Genomic DNA, 14,493 nt, shown 5'->3' on the forward strand with positions numbered 1-14,493 from the left:
ACCTCCCATAATTATACTAATATACTAATTACTAATAAACAAAGTGCTTTGATAAAGTTTTTTTTTTTTTTACAGAAAGCCACATCATCAGGTGAAAAGCTGAGTGTAAATTTCTAACATTTATAACATCCTGCAGCAAAAGCTCGTTAGGTTACTTCTTTTGGGGCTCAAGGACACAGAAAAGAAAGAGAGAGGATAAGTTAAAAGGAAAAGAAAGTCAGAAAGAGAAAAGAAAGAAAGAAAGAAAGAAAGAAAGAAAGAAAGAAAGAAAGAAAGAAAGAAAGAAAGAAAGAAAGAAAGAAAGAAAGACAAGAATGAGGAATCGGTAGTTAAAGTTGGTGTTTATCCTTGTAAATAAGTAGTTATAATAAACAATCGACATGTTAAACATAAAAGACAACGAACACACGATAAGCACTTGATACGTTTAGGATTTCCAATTTTCTTTCATTTCAATGCAAACAAATCACTGAAGGTTAAATTCGATTACGTTTGAATTAACGTTACTTTGTTTAGGGCAAAGAGAAGAAATGTAACTGGCAAAAATCTAATAAAACAATTATTCCTTTAGTAAGACAAACAATAAAGCGACCACACGCAATCATGTAATCTTTCTAAACACTGGACAGCTGCGTCCGTCTCAAAGACGACTATCTACAATGCGGCAGACGTTGTTGATTAGTTTTCCATAGCGGCAGCTCCGTGTTGATGGTTAAGCTTTCTGTAAAGAGAAGTTTTTTTTTTAACGTTAACCTTTATGACAGACGTCTCCAGCGTCAGCACTTTGTAATAGTCGGAGGTAAAGCTGTAACTTCAGGACAGAGGAGTTTACACATCTCTTGTTAACACGACAAGCTGCTTTTTGTCTTATTAACTTTTAAAAGAGAGGAGGAGAAGAAGAGAGGCGGGTGAGGGGACGACTAAAAATAGAACAGTTAGACTGTCGTGATTTAATGAATTGCTGTGGAATAAAACAGAGAGGACGATGGATGTCTGACCACTTACTCATACTCTCGTCTTCATCCACGTTCACACCATGAAATGTCTGTAGATTCTGAGTGCGACCTAAAGAGAGGGGTAGAGAGAGAGAGAGAGAGAGAGAGAGAGAGAGAGAGAGAGAGAGAGAGAGAGAGAGAGAGAGAGAGAGAGAGAGATTGAGCATAACTATAAGGTGTGTGTATGAACAAAGGGAGTGACAGCTCTGAGGGTGGGGCTTCTGGGGCAGGGGGTAAAGTCATAACATCACTACAACAAAGCACAGTAATTTTAGGAGCTGAATCTGTGCATGTTTGTTTGTGTATGTTTGTGTGTGTATGTATGTGTGTGTGTATGTGTGTGAGAGAGAGACTGTGTGTGTCTGTGTGTGTTTGTATGTATTTGTGTGTGTGTGTAGGTGTGTGAGAGAGAATGTGTGTGTGTGTGTGTGTGAGAGAGAGAGAGAGAGAGAGAGAGAGAGAGAGACTGTGTGTGTGTGTGTGTGTGTGTGTGTGTGTGTGTGTGTGTGTGTGTGTGTGAGAGAGAGAGAGAGAGAGAGAGAGAGAGATTGTGTGAGTGTATTTGTGTGTGTGTGTGTGTGTGTGTGTGTGTGTGTGTGTGTGTGTGTGTGTGTGTGAGACACTGTGTGAGTGTGTGTGTGTGTGTGTGTGTGTGTGTGTGTGTGAGACACTGTGTGAGTGTATTTGTGTGTGTGTGTGTGTGTGTGTGTGTGTGTGTGTGTGTGTGTGTGTGTGAGAGAGAGAGAGTGAGAGAAAGAGAGAGAGAGAGAGATCATCAGCAGCTGTAAAATCTTTGTGACAGCTGTGATCCGGTGCGGTCCTGCAGCAGAGTGCTGGGTCTGTAGGACACACTGCTCACACTGTTTCAGCACATTATTCACACACTGGAATATAGTGTGATATTTAATACGTACTTTTACAGTAGAGAACACTGAAGTCAGGTGTGTTTTAACGTTCAGGACAGTGGAGTTACGCTTTGTGATTATTGTGAGTTCAATTTATCAACAATTTAACATACAAACTTCCTCTGGCTGCTGAGATCACTAGTGTTCCTCACAATGGTTAAGGTTCTACACCTTCAGATAAGCTGCTGCATGACTTTTCATCAGGACTTAATGCTTCTTAAAGCACACGATCCCTCATGGATTTATTAATACTGAATTATTTTGCATAAATAGCTTGTGTTTTATTTGGCATAAGAGGATTACAAGCATCAACTTTCCTTTAATACTATTTTCCTTATTAATGATCACAAAAGCTCACAGACTGTTAAAGTGCAGGTATTAAATACTTTAGTTTAATATAAAACAATATTTAAAAATAATCAAATAAAGTTAGCAGAAGTCATCAAATTCTTGTTAAAAAAATGAAACAAAAATGTGTCATGATGAAAGATAATGAAAGATAACGAAGCTCCAGAAAGTCACAATAAATATGTCCTGCTTACTCATGAGGCTGATGAATTAATGCTGCTTTATAAACTGCAGAACTGACACCAGAATAATGACTGCAGCTCCATCGGCTCATCGTTTGTAATCACGACGCTAATGTTGCTTTTATTAAATCCTTACATTTACAATCCGGATTCTTGCCTCTTGTGCAGTCACAGGGGACTCAGAGTGCAAGCTGTCGATCAATCGTGTTCATTAGAATATCAGGGCTCCGCCCACCAGAACAGTTACTGGACATTTAATATAACACTCAACTTTTCTATGATACATCAAGCATTATGTAATGAATCAGTAACTAAAAGTTGTATTGAAAGATTCCTCCTTATTAATAATATTTCAGATAATATATTAATAAATATGAAATAGATTAAGAAGTTTATTACTATTTTAATGGGCTGAGAGATATAATCATATAATATCAATATCACGATAAAGGATGTTTACGTACGCACGCACGCACGCACGCACACACAGTCTGTGCTGAATTCTACATCACTACCTGTTGCTGTATCTACTGATCTGTAGTCAAAAAAAGCAAATGTTTCAATTTCAACACAACACACTTTTCTGTGTAACATTTGTCAGCAACTCAGTGCAAAAATTGTGTCATTTAAGTTTAACTGTTTCTTATATGATCAAATATTGTGATAAATACCGCATACTGTGAAAAGACACCCACACACACCCACACACACGCCTGTACCTTTACGTTCGGAGCGTTTTTTGCGTCTCCGTTTAGACCTGTGGCGAATCAGACAGAGGTACGATGCTGCCATGTTACTCCAACACGACCAAGACATGAGCAAAGTCTGACACACACACACACACGCACAGTTATATACACCCTCCTCCCATACACACACAGTTATATACACCCTCCTCCCCCCCACACACACAGCTGCATACACCCCCACCAACAGAGGAAAAGAGGGGGGGGGAGAGGGAGAGAGACGGAGAGAGAGAAACAGAGCGAGACAGAGAAAGAGAGAGAGAGAGACAGAGAGCGATTGAGTCTGTACTACACACAGATTGGCTCTTAATAATAAAATAATATAATATATAATAAAAATAACTAGAAATTGAAAGTTCACTAAGAATCTTTTAATTCATTTCGGTTTAATCTCTATAGGTTGTAGCGTCTGGTACACGTCATTTTAGATTTCATGTCCCAGGCACCCCAAACTTCAACATCTACTGTTCAATTAACCGATGACCACTCAGTTTTACGATTTTATTGAGGGCTACACACACACCTGGCTCCAGAATGACTGGAGCCTACACAAAGACCAGATAACCCCATGCGGCTTCTCTGATTAGGGGCCCTCAACACACACACACACAAACACACACACACACACACAACACAATGAGACATTCCTTTTACTAAAAAGGATATAAAACCCGAAGACAAGGTACTCTAAGGTTCTCATTCTTATAACCCTTTCTGTAATGGTTTCTTCTTTTAAGGAAGGCTTGCCTGACTTAAAATTATTTGCTCCTTAATTTCCTGACAAGGGTGTATTTTATTCATGTGTCAGAAAACAACATTGTATTTTAAAATCAGTTATACTCTAATTACTGATCATGGCATGTTAATGTATACCTGTTCTAATGCCGTATGCCCCTTTAAGGTCTGATGTCAGAATGTATACGAAGCTATCGTTTTCTTTTTACTTCCCTAATGAAAGTGCATCTTGTTTATGTTTCATTTTTGTTTCTTTGCCTTTATAAGAACACAATATCGTATTGACATCAGTTACCCTTCGATTACTGATCTGTGTATGTAATGTACCGCTGCCGTTATACCACCATTACCCGTCATGTTTAGCATCCAAATGACCACAAAATTATCGGTTACTCGTTTTTTCAAACACTGGTGTATTTTATTTGAGCACGAAAGGTGCCATACCGTCTTAATACACCCTGGATCAAACTTTAAAGTCATCTAAAAGTTTGATAGCTAAACCACGCCCACAGACACCTGAAACAAAGGGAGTTTTTCCCTCCAAAACCTTGACCGAAGTATTGGTCAGACTTTCGGAACAGCTTGGAGACGACTCCCTCTTCCTTCAAACAAGTTCCAGCAAGCTTCACTTCCAAGAACGACAACTGCTCTGATCTTCAGGAGAACTTGGAAGAACGTCTGACCCCGCCCTAACTGACTTTTCAGAGATTTCTCTGTTGCATCCGGACACTTGCAGTAAGCCAATGCAAGTAACCGTTTCCTTTACCAACCAATTTAGATGTGTAATTTTAAGTAGGAATCTTTCATTGAATCTTAAGGTGAATTTAAGTTTCTGTGACGATTTCCCAGTTAGGGTGTGATTAATTTTGAAGTTTAAGCTTGCCATTCCTTTCCTTCCTTTCTCTAATTTCTTCTTTCCAGTCTCTTCCTCCCTTTCCCCAATTTAAATTTCTTTTGTTTTATTTTATTTTAATCTTCGTTTTCCCTATTTCTTTTGTTTGTTTGTGTAGTTAGTTTATGTTGTGTTTGTCTCATTCATTAAATGCCATATTTTTGTGCCAAATAAGTGATTGTCTCTGAGTATCTCTCACAAATTAAGGTACCTGCAATATCTGGTCTGAACTACATGCTCTATTGAGTTAATTTAATTTAAATTATACAGTATACAGTAAAAGGAAAGCGAATCTTTCTTGGCCGGGAAGATACCACCTTCATAGAATTAATAAAGGTACACGGCCTGTTCGCCGGACGAACAGACCAAATAAGCGTAACCTTAATTCCAGTACCGTTAATTTCAACTTAGGTTAAAATATTTAGAAGTCACTATAACACGTTATAGTTACTTATAAATATTTACCTTGCTACAAGGTAATATTTTGTCAATTTTTGAATCCACCCCTATTGTTAATACTATATGATTGAAAATCCTTTAAGTGTTCTTTATAGGTTTGCATTATTGATCAGAATATATAACATGGTACAGTTTAATATTCATCAGAACACTTCACGGTTTGTAAAATATATACAAGACTCGTGTAAAAGCACTGAACTGCTGAAGACATCAAGACATCATATCTGCAAAGTGTCGATGGAACCTCAGAAGCTGAAACACTGAACAGAAACTATACTACTGTAATGTACAATAATCTCACGGACATCATTATTATTGAATTACTTACATCTTCCACAAACACAACAAAGTCTGTGAACTCAATGTTAGAATTTGGTATTGATAATTTACATCTTCTTCTCACTCAGTATAATGATCTGTAAAAATAAAGCAGACCAGACTAGATGTTTGCAGTCTTTATACCATCATAAAGCAAGGCAGAAAGCAAACCTGATGCTCTGACATTCATTAAAGCAGCAGCAGGGGACGATATGAACTCACAAGTGTAGTGGTTTAACCCCATTTCCAGCACAGAGAGAGAGAGAGAGAGAGAGAGAGAGAGAGAGAGAGAGAGAGAGAGAGAGAGAGAGAGAGAGAGAGAGAGAGAGAGAGAGAGAGAGGGAGAGGAATATGATCATGCGCTGATAAACATCTGACCGCATGCACATTCCTAACAGGAACAAGCAGAGAATGATTGGAGAGTCTCTCTCACCCACACACTCACACACACACACCCTCTCTCTCTCTCTCTCTCTCTCTCTCTCTCTCTCACTCACACACACACACACACTTTCATCACAAACACATTTTTTCTTAGGGCCCCTAAGAAAGGCCCTTAACCCTCAATTACCCAGTTGTATAAACTGCAATAAAAAATGTAAGTCACTCTTTATGAGGGCATCTGCTAAATGCCGGAAATGTAAATGTATGGTTGTTTTCACATTAGTCATAATTGATGTTGTCCGAAGCTCAGTGTCCCTGAGGTCCTGCAGCATTGGTCTGGTTTCAGACTCCCTTAGTTCTGCATTTGTGTTGACCTCCACCAATTCAAACTTTAGAACCTTATTGACTAGACACACTTACTGTATTACCTATTTAATCATCTCTTTTATTAGAGTTTAAAGTCCAGCGTATCTACCTGAAGTTATTAACTGCTCATTTACAGTGATCGCACTAGATTTTATTAAATCTTACTTATTGCACCTTCAATAATGACCTTCAACATCTGTTATTAGCACACATTACATAATGATATGAAACAATAAGGATCAACAATAAGGATCTAAACCGTTCCATAAGTCACTTCTAACATTCCTTACATTCACTAAATGTTTAATGTACAAGGTCGAAAACAGAAACTTATCTTCACATTTCTCTTCATTATTACAAGCCGGAATTTACACTCGTTAAAGTAAACATATTTCTGTAGATTTGCTTTTTTCCTGCTAGTTCTAGTGGGATGGGGGAGTAAGACAAGGGATGGGCAACATGACAAAAATATAATAGTCACAATATGGTACAACATTTGTCTGATGTGTACTAACATATATAATTTAGCTTAACTTTAGAATAGTCCTCTATTCTAGATTATAACTATAGAGTTATAATAATCTCATTTCCCAGCCTTTTTAGAGATGTTCAATCCTGGAATTAAGGAACTAAAATGTGGTTTCATTCCATCTTATTCATCTCAGAGTTATTACTCCTTACATGTACAAATACAGTTGCCTACATTCTACATCCTTGATTTCATGGAGGATTTTTACATCATTTATCTACAGCACGTATGGCTTGTCTTTTGTCTTTCAACTTATTTGAACATAAGAAGTGATTAAACCATACTTCAATCACCCCCCCCCCCCCCACACACACACACACACACAGAATGGCTGACCTCAGATATCAGTGTAACTTCAGCACTCCCAAGGGTCTCATACACCAATACTGAGATCTGAGATGAAGATAAAAGGTGTGTGCGCGTGTGCGTCCGTGTGTGTGTGCTTCCGTGTGTGCATGCGTGCGTGTGTGTTTGTTCGTGTGCATGTGTGCGTGTGTGTGTGGTGTTATATGAAGATAATTAAGATAGGATATTGCCATAAAGCAGAGTAACTTTTAAAACGTGGTTTACTTTCCTATAAAAGCATGACCCAATCTTTTTTATTCCTCTTAAACCACGGTGAATGGCTAAATAAATTCTAGTATAATATCATAATACTTTTTAACCATTTATAGTTACATTCAGTGTTGCAGAATGTCTACAAAACTGTTTATCACTAACAGCTGCGAAGGGTAAACCTCGTCTTACGTCTCTACAACAACACGTTCGCGTAGAGAATATAAAACTCTTTTAATGAGCTGTTCCGTGATAATATACTAGAACAATAGCTGCTGTTATAGAGAAATAATCAACACCTTCTGACCAATCATAATGCAGAAGTTAATCTGAGACCACAGCTAGCGTTCAGTTTAGAATAAATACATACTGAATATTTTACTCCTATAAACTTCTCATGTCAAGACGACTGGACAGAAAATTATTTTTCCATAAACGATTTTGCTTTTTATTTATAGAACTGTGTAAAAATTGAAAATGTGTTCTGTGTATTTACAAAAAGTCTGTTTAATCAGATTACTTCAATTTATAAGATTTACTTCAATTTCTTTTTTTTAGAAATATTCTATAATCTGAAATGATCAGTGTCAGTTTCTTAATAAAGAGGTGGGATTCAGGGCTGGAATAGTTTCAGGGGTAAACAGAGAAACAAGCATGCTAATAAACTGCATGGAAAATCTCACAAGACTCGCTCCATATGCCCTTCAATTTCTCACTACATCAGTTAAGAAGTAATAACCAGTGAATAAACATAATGAACCCATTAACATGCTCATGTTCTATATTTCTCGTTCCTCTGTAAATATCTCCGCTTATAAACGAACTTCAGTAGAATTATTTATTTGGATTCGTTCTTCCTTTGCTCAACTACATCACGGTCTCTGATGCTGGTATATGTAGTCGAAGATAAACCCTTACCGAAGATAAACTCTAACACTGCATCATTTACATGCTGAAGAAATTTGTCCCTACCTGTTTTCTCATCACTCCAAGATCTTCTCCTGTCCAGCCGTGTCAGGATTTTCTCCTAGCTTTTCATTACATTCCAGGATATCAGGCTTCAAAAGTGATACTAAGCTGTACCTGTCCTCAGAAGAGACGCTGAACAGGATTATGGCGTCAGCTTCTCCAAAAATGAACCTGCTATAAGTTTGTCTAAAATAAGGGCTTCTAAAAAAGAAAGAGATTTCACCTCAGGAGCACAGACAGTGTCCAGACCTGCCCTGAATGTAGCTCAGAGGAGATGTTAGTTCACATAAATACTGTACTTCATTTTCATATCATATATTTACATACAAATATAATCATTGTTATATCCTAACATAATTGAAGGGTATTAAAAGAATGATTCTAATAACCAACTAAAATTAATTAATACGGAAATATATATATATTTTATGCAAATGGTTTAAATGTATTTAATAACTTACTGAAAATTTTATATATATATATATATATATATATATATATATATATATATATATATATATATAATAAATGTTTAATAATAACTGATGTTATTAATATATATATATATATATATATATATATATATATATATATATATATATATATTTTAACAATTGCCTCTTTATCCTTTTATATTCAAATCTTTTTTTTATTTAAAAATATGATTATGTTCATAATTGTAAGAAATTTAACATAATGTGTGAGAAATATCTTAAAAGTATTTTATAGTATAGTATAGTATTTATATGACATTTATCTGATTTATGAGTAAATACAATCGAACGACACATTTAACCCTCCCTCCTGTTACGTTTACTATAAAACCAATCAGAGACGACAATGACTTATAAAGTCTGTTTGAATATTCAGCACAGTGGGATTGTGTTATTACGAACACGTCTGATGATCATCAGCAGCTCTGTGTCCCGTTACAGGGAGGCTGATGAGGGAATCAGCATTTCTGTTCTCTTGGGGAAAAATCTATTTCGTGACAACTGCTACTTATTTTTAATTGCAAGAAATCCATCCCATAATAAGCAGTCTGTGTAAGAGTAAAAGTGGATCCTGATAAATCCTGATTTTAAAAATATAACTCTGGCTCTGGCTCATGTTAAGCGCAGGAGGGAGTGGGAATGAGAGGTAAAGAAAATGGGTCAGTTTTATTTCAGCGACATTTATTTCATCACCTCTGTGATATAAATATGAATTTTAAAAATAGGATTACACCATTTCCTTAGGATTCGCACTCCTTCACTCTGATGCTTTTGTCTCTTGCTCTATCTATTTTATTTTTAAAAAATGCAGCTCGTCCTTTAATCCTGTCCTCCAAAGGCAGCCTGCTCTAAATCACAGGTGATGAATCATCCATCTACACATTTTTATTCTGGTGTCTTCGTGACTGGCCAATAAGTAAATAAAGCATATTGTAATACCGGCTAACATTACGTTTAAAACTTACAAATCGTTTAGACACCATGAGAGGAGCTGAGCTCCATCTTCAACACACAAGACTGTGGTATTTATCTCCAAACTAGGTTTACGTTTCTGATGCGTTATCATTTCTATATTCTAACAGCTCATTCACAGGGACTTGTACAGCAGTAATAATAAACAAAATTGTATTTTTAACAAAGGAAAAAAACAACAATTATTTCTATGGTTTAAAAGTGTAGTAAAGTCTTTAGTACAGAGTTTACACTGTTTTGCAGTTTCTCAGTAATATGACATGGTGAGATTTTTACCATTATAAAATTCTGAAAGAGAATAAAGAGACTAGGGAGGTAATGACTGTTTATAGCTATAACGTATGGATGCTCCTCAATTCTGAATTCTTTACCTACAAACTGTGTCTCTCATTAATAAATTAAACAATGAAAATGACCTGTGGGCTACAGTATATCACACTTTTGGTTAAAGACATATTTCAAATAAAAAGTCAACAGAAAGCCGATATTTTTGATATTTGAAAGATGATTGGATAACACCCCCAGCCCAAACGGCTAACGCTCATCCTGAGAAATCCTACTACAATAGAATTTTGGAGGCTTTACATTTTTGGACATTTAAGAGCAAACGTTGGATCCATTTTTAATATTTGTATATATATATATATATATATATATATATATATATATATATATATATATATATATATATATATATAAAATGGTCTGTGCACAAATAGACAGGTGTAGCAAAAAAGAAAAGATAAAAAAGATAAAATGATTTGCAGCATATGAAAAGGAACACAGACGAGACAATACGTGCTGTTGATATATTAGACACATACAGTGATGAAGTCTTCACTACACATAACCTGACTGGAACTGTGTGCTGATATTTGATCAGATTTTACTCACCGCCATTTTCATTACTTATATATTAGGGTTTATTTTCTTATTATTATTGTTGTTGCTATTATTATTACTGTTATTATTATGATTATTATGTTATTGTTGTTGCTATTATTATTACTATTATTGTTCCTATTATTATGACTGTTATTATTATTATTATTATGTTATTGTTGTTGCTATTATTATGACTGTTATTATTATGTTATTGTTGTTGCTATTATTATTATTATGTTATTGTTGTTTCTATTATTATGACTGTTATAATTATGATTGTTATTATTATTATTATTGCTATTGTTATTATTATTATTATTATTATTATTATTATTATTATTATTATTATTGTTATAATGATGATGATGTTCCTCAAACTGCTCTCACTGAGCCTGTGTTTTATACAGAACCCTCAGCAGCTCGGTCTCATGAGCTTATGCAGGTCTACTGAAAGTTGTTTCCCTCCTGATTGACTCCATGTTAAACTCACTTTTCTCTGACAGACTGTAGCACTAAATCAACACCAAACACAATATGACATATCGCACATATAACGTTACAATACCTGTTTTAATCCGCGAGTCTACATAAAACAACAAACATCTGTCTAATAATAAACACTTCTGTTTACTGATATGGTGCAGGTTTAGTAAGTAAGGAAGTCTCGTATAATAATGACTTATCTTAACATAAATAAGTGTATTAAATGTAATGGAGAGAAAAAGCAAGGGAGCGAATTTTAAGTGACAACAGATAAGATGTTCAGAAATAAATATAAATGGATAAAAAAGTATGACGTGTCATTTTTAAAGTGAATAATTTGGGACGTGATTTTACTGTAAAATAAACAACCTATAAAAATAACATTTGGGTGAAAACATAAAAGTCTGATAAAGTGTCAGGATTTGATTTTTTTACCCAGAAGCGTTTATCAACATAAGAAACTTTAAATAATTTTAAGTACAGATAAATCATCATGTTTTATTTATTTATTTGCTGAATGTGTTTATTCACTCCTAAAACATATAATTTCGCACCATATTCTTTTGTGTGTGTGTGTGTGTGTGTGTGTGTGTGTGTGTGTGTGTGTGTGTGTGTGTGTGTGTGTTAACCCTCACTGAGCACTCAGAATTTGATCGTGCACTATTTGTATGTGATGATCTACGGTCTTAAGCCCATTAGGTGCTAAGTGAACACTTTTTTACACACTCACTACAGCCTGTAATGTGTTTCTTATCCCATTACGGCCGCGCGCGTCTCCTTTATAACGCTTTCAGTCTGCAGTGCGCGAGTGCCTTCAACCGCGCGAGGGCTTTTAAACTCACCGCACGAGCGCCACTTAAAAAAAAAACGATTAAAAAAAAACGATTAAAAAAAATTCATTAAATATATATGACAGAAAATAACTGAACACCGAGGCAACTTGTGTTGTGTGTTATAACCGCTTTCTGACCAAACTGATCGAATAATAATCCGTTAAATAAACGTAACCTGACCATTTAAATAGAACATATATATTATACTCACGTTACCAGAGAGAGCCGGTGCACGAGACGTGTCGTTATGCTAAGCTAACACTTCAGCGTCGCTGTCACACACACGATGCGTCATTAATACACATTTACTCTTAATAATCAGGTAAATAAACCCGGACTGCTATTTAATAACTACATTTAAACATATTACTGCAGACATCACCGTGTTACACCGAGCAGAGGTTTATTTATGAGGCGATTCGCTTAGTGTGAAAGATGTAGGACGGTTAAAACTCGGGGGCGGGAACTCGGGGGCGCGCGGATCACCTGATTGGCTGCATCATGGGCGGGCTTTAAAACAATGACGGGTTATTATTGGATGATGATCGTATGACAGGTGCGTTGTGCTACGCTATTGGCTGGAGAAGAGGCGCAAACGTTTTGATTTTCCAAAGGCGGAATTTTATAACACACTATAATAATACACACTCACCTGTTCGGTCACAATAAAATATACTTTATTTATTTTTTATTAATTCTCTGGTCAACTCTGTTAGTGTTAGAAACAGCATAACCTAACAGATAAATAGTTTAGATTTTTTTTTCCTTTTTAAAAAAAAAAAAAAAAAAAACAAGATTCGTTTAAGCAGATTTGCATATATTTGTATAATAAGATTGATTCTGTAATTAAATGATTAATTTCACCATGAAAACCTATACTTTTATTAAAATCAAATACTTTAAATGAAAAAAAGAAATGTTTTCTTCCAAGAACCGTTAAAAAAATCAGTCATAAAATGTCATTTTTAAGTAAAAAAAAAAAAACCCTGATCATTTGGAGAAATTCCTCTAATAGTAATAAACTATTTAGAAACAGGACTAGATCTCATTTAGAAAGATGAGATTTGTGGTCGTGAATACGAGGGGAAAATATATCTACGGTTTACAGCACCAAAGTCCTTTAATGCACAGAAACTGTTGACTTTTGATATGTTATTGCTACAGATGAGGAAAGATGAGATACAGATGGACTTTATTTAAAAAAATTATTTATAAGAAGTTTTAATGTCTAATTTTAATCAAACCTTGGAATATAGCCTGTGGTCATGTCAGGAGCTTTATATACATGTGTATATGTATGTATATATCTTTTTTCCCCACCGATTATGGAAAATTGCACTATAATCTCTTTGGACAGCAGGCAAAGTGAGAAAACAGAATGATTCCCTGCTACTAACCACAGTATCCTGTTTTACTGGAACTAACAGCAGGTGGGTCATTATGTTTGGTCAAGTAGGTTACATCGGCGCCATGGGGAAAGAAAAATCAAATGGCAGGTAGGTCAATATTTTGTCCATTAAAGAGCCATTTGCTTTCTAAGATTAATTAGCCAATTAGTTCAGCAAGTCATAGACGAAGTAGCAGCCTATTCTTTATCATTTCATCTGCTAAATCTCAAACGGCTCTTTATTCCCTATACAAGCGTCCTACATAGTGTACAGCTCCTACTCTTTATATAAACTCCTTATATAAGTGGCCCACATAGTCTACTTTCAGAATTAAATAACATTACCTCAGACTGGAGAAATGGATAGAAAAATGAGGAAAAGGCAGAGATCTGGATCTCGAAAACTTGCACATGATTCTGATTGGCCAGAAGGATTTGATTCACGTTTCCAACAGCAGCTCTTCAGACACTTGTGAAGGTTTAATGCACCGGTTCTATTATATTGTTTAGTGAATGTAACTATACATGAAAGTTTTGAGGTACTTTAACAAATAAAAGAATTGTAATTGTTGAAAAATGACTGTGGAATGAGAGGAATAAAACACTTGCGATGTTACAGGAAGTAATCCACTATACGGTGATGACGGTGACAGAGCTTCGTCCCACCACCCCGTCAGACTGTTTCCCTTTAACAGCACCACACATGCCGTTATGTGTTTATTACACACTTATTGTTCCTTAAAAGAATACAACCCATATTTTGAGTCCTAATAAACAAACTCAACAATCGTTAGCTAATTCACACGGATCTGAGTTCAGCCTTGTGCTTGTTATCAGACTCACACTGTGGTCACACTGCGGCATCAGACTCACACTGGCCGGTGTGTGGGATCAGTGTTAAAGCCGGAGATCAGAATCTAACCGGAGCGTTTTGCGCCTTGACGTTCCGAGCTCTTGTTGCTCTGCCAACATGTCTCTACCGCTCTCTGATGGTTTATTAATGAAAGCTAATGGCCTCTCTCTCTCCGTCTCTGCACTGTATCGATCACATTAGTC

General features: G+C 35.7%; 1 protein-coding gene across 7 annotated transcripts in view; it reads right to left on the reverse strand.

Annotated features, from left to right (window-relative positions):
• The window catches only part of adarb1a (adenosine deaminase RNA specific B1a), a 21,250-nt gene extending 8,733 nt beyond the window's left edge, over positions 1-12,517 (reverse strand). For 2 of the 7 annotated variants that reach the window (XM_047819942.1, XM_047819958.1), the window contains exons 1-2: positions 12,267-12,517; positions 1,006-1,065 (exon numbers count right to left, since the gene is read on the reverse strand). In XM_047819942.1, the coding sequence (XP_047675898.1) occupies positions 1,006-1,009 (4 nt within the window). In that variant the 5' untranslated portion in view covers positions 1,010-1,065; positions 12,267-12,517. Of the gene's footprint in view, positions 1-1,005; positions 1,066-3,149; positions 3,305-8,386; positions 8,585-12,261 lie in introns of those variants that run through there. The other 5 variants (XM_027160778.2, XM_047819949.1, XM_027160777.2 and 2 more) reach the window with 4 other exon arrangements.
• Positions 12,518-14,493: the final 1,976 nt, after the last annotated feature.

This window comes from Tachysurus fulvidraco, chromosome 1 (assembly GCF_022655615.1).
Source record: "Tachysurus fulvidraco isolate hzauxx_2018 chromosome 1, HZAU_PFXX_2.0, whole genome shotgun sequence".
Lineage (NCBI taxonomy): Eukaryota > Metazoa > Chordata > Actinopteri > Siluriformes > Bagridae > Tachysurus > Tachysurus fulvidraco.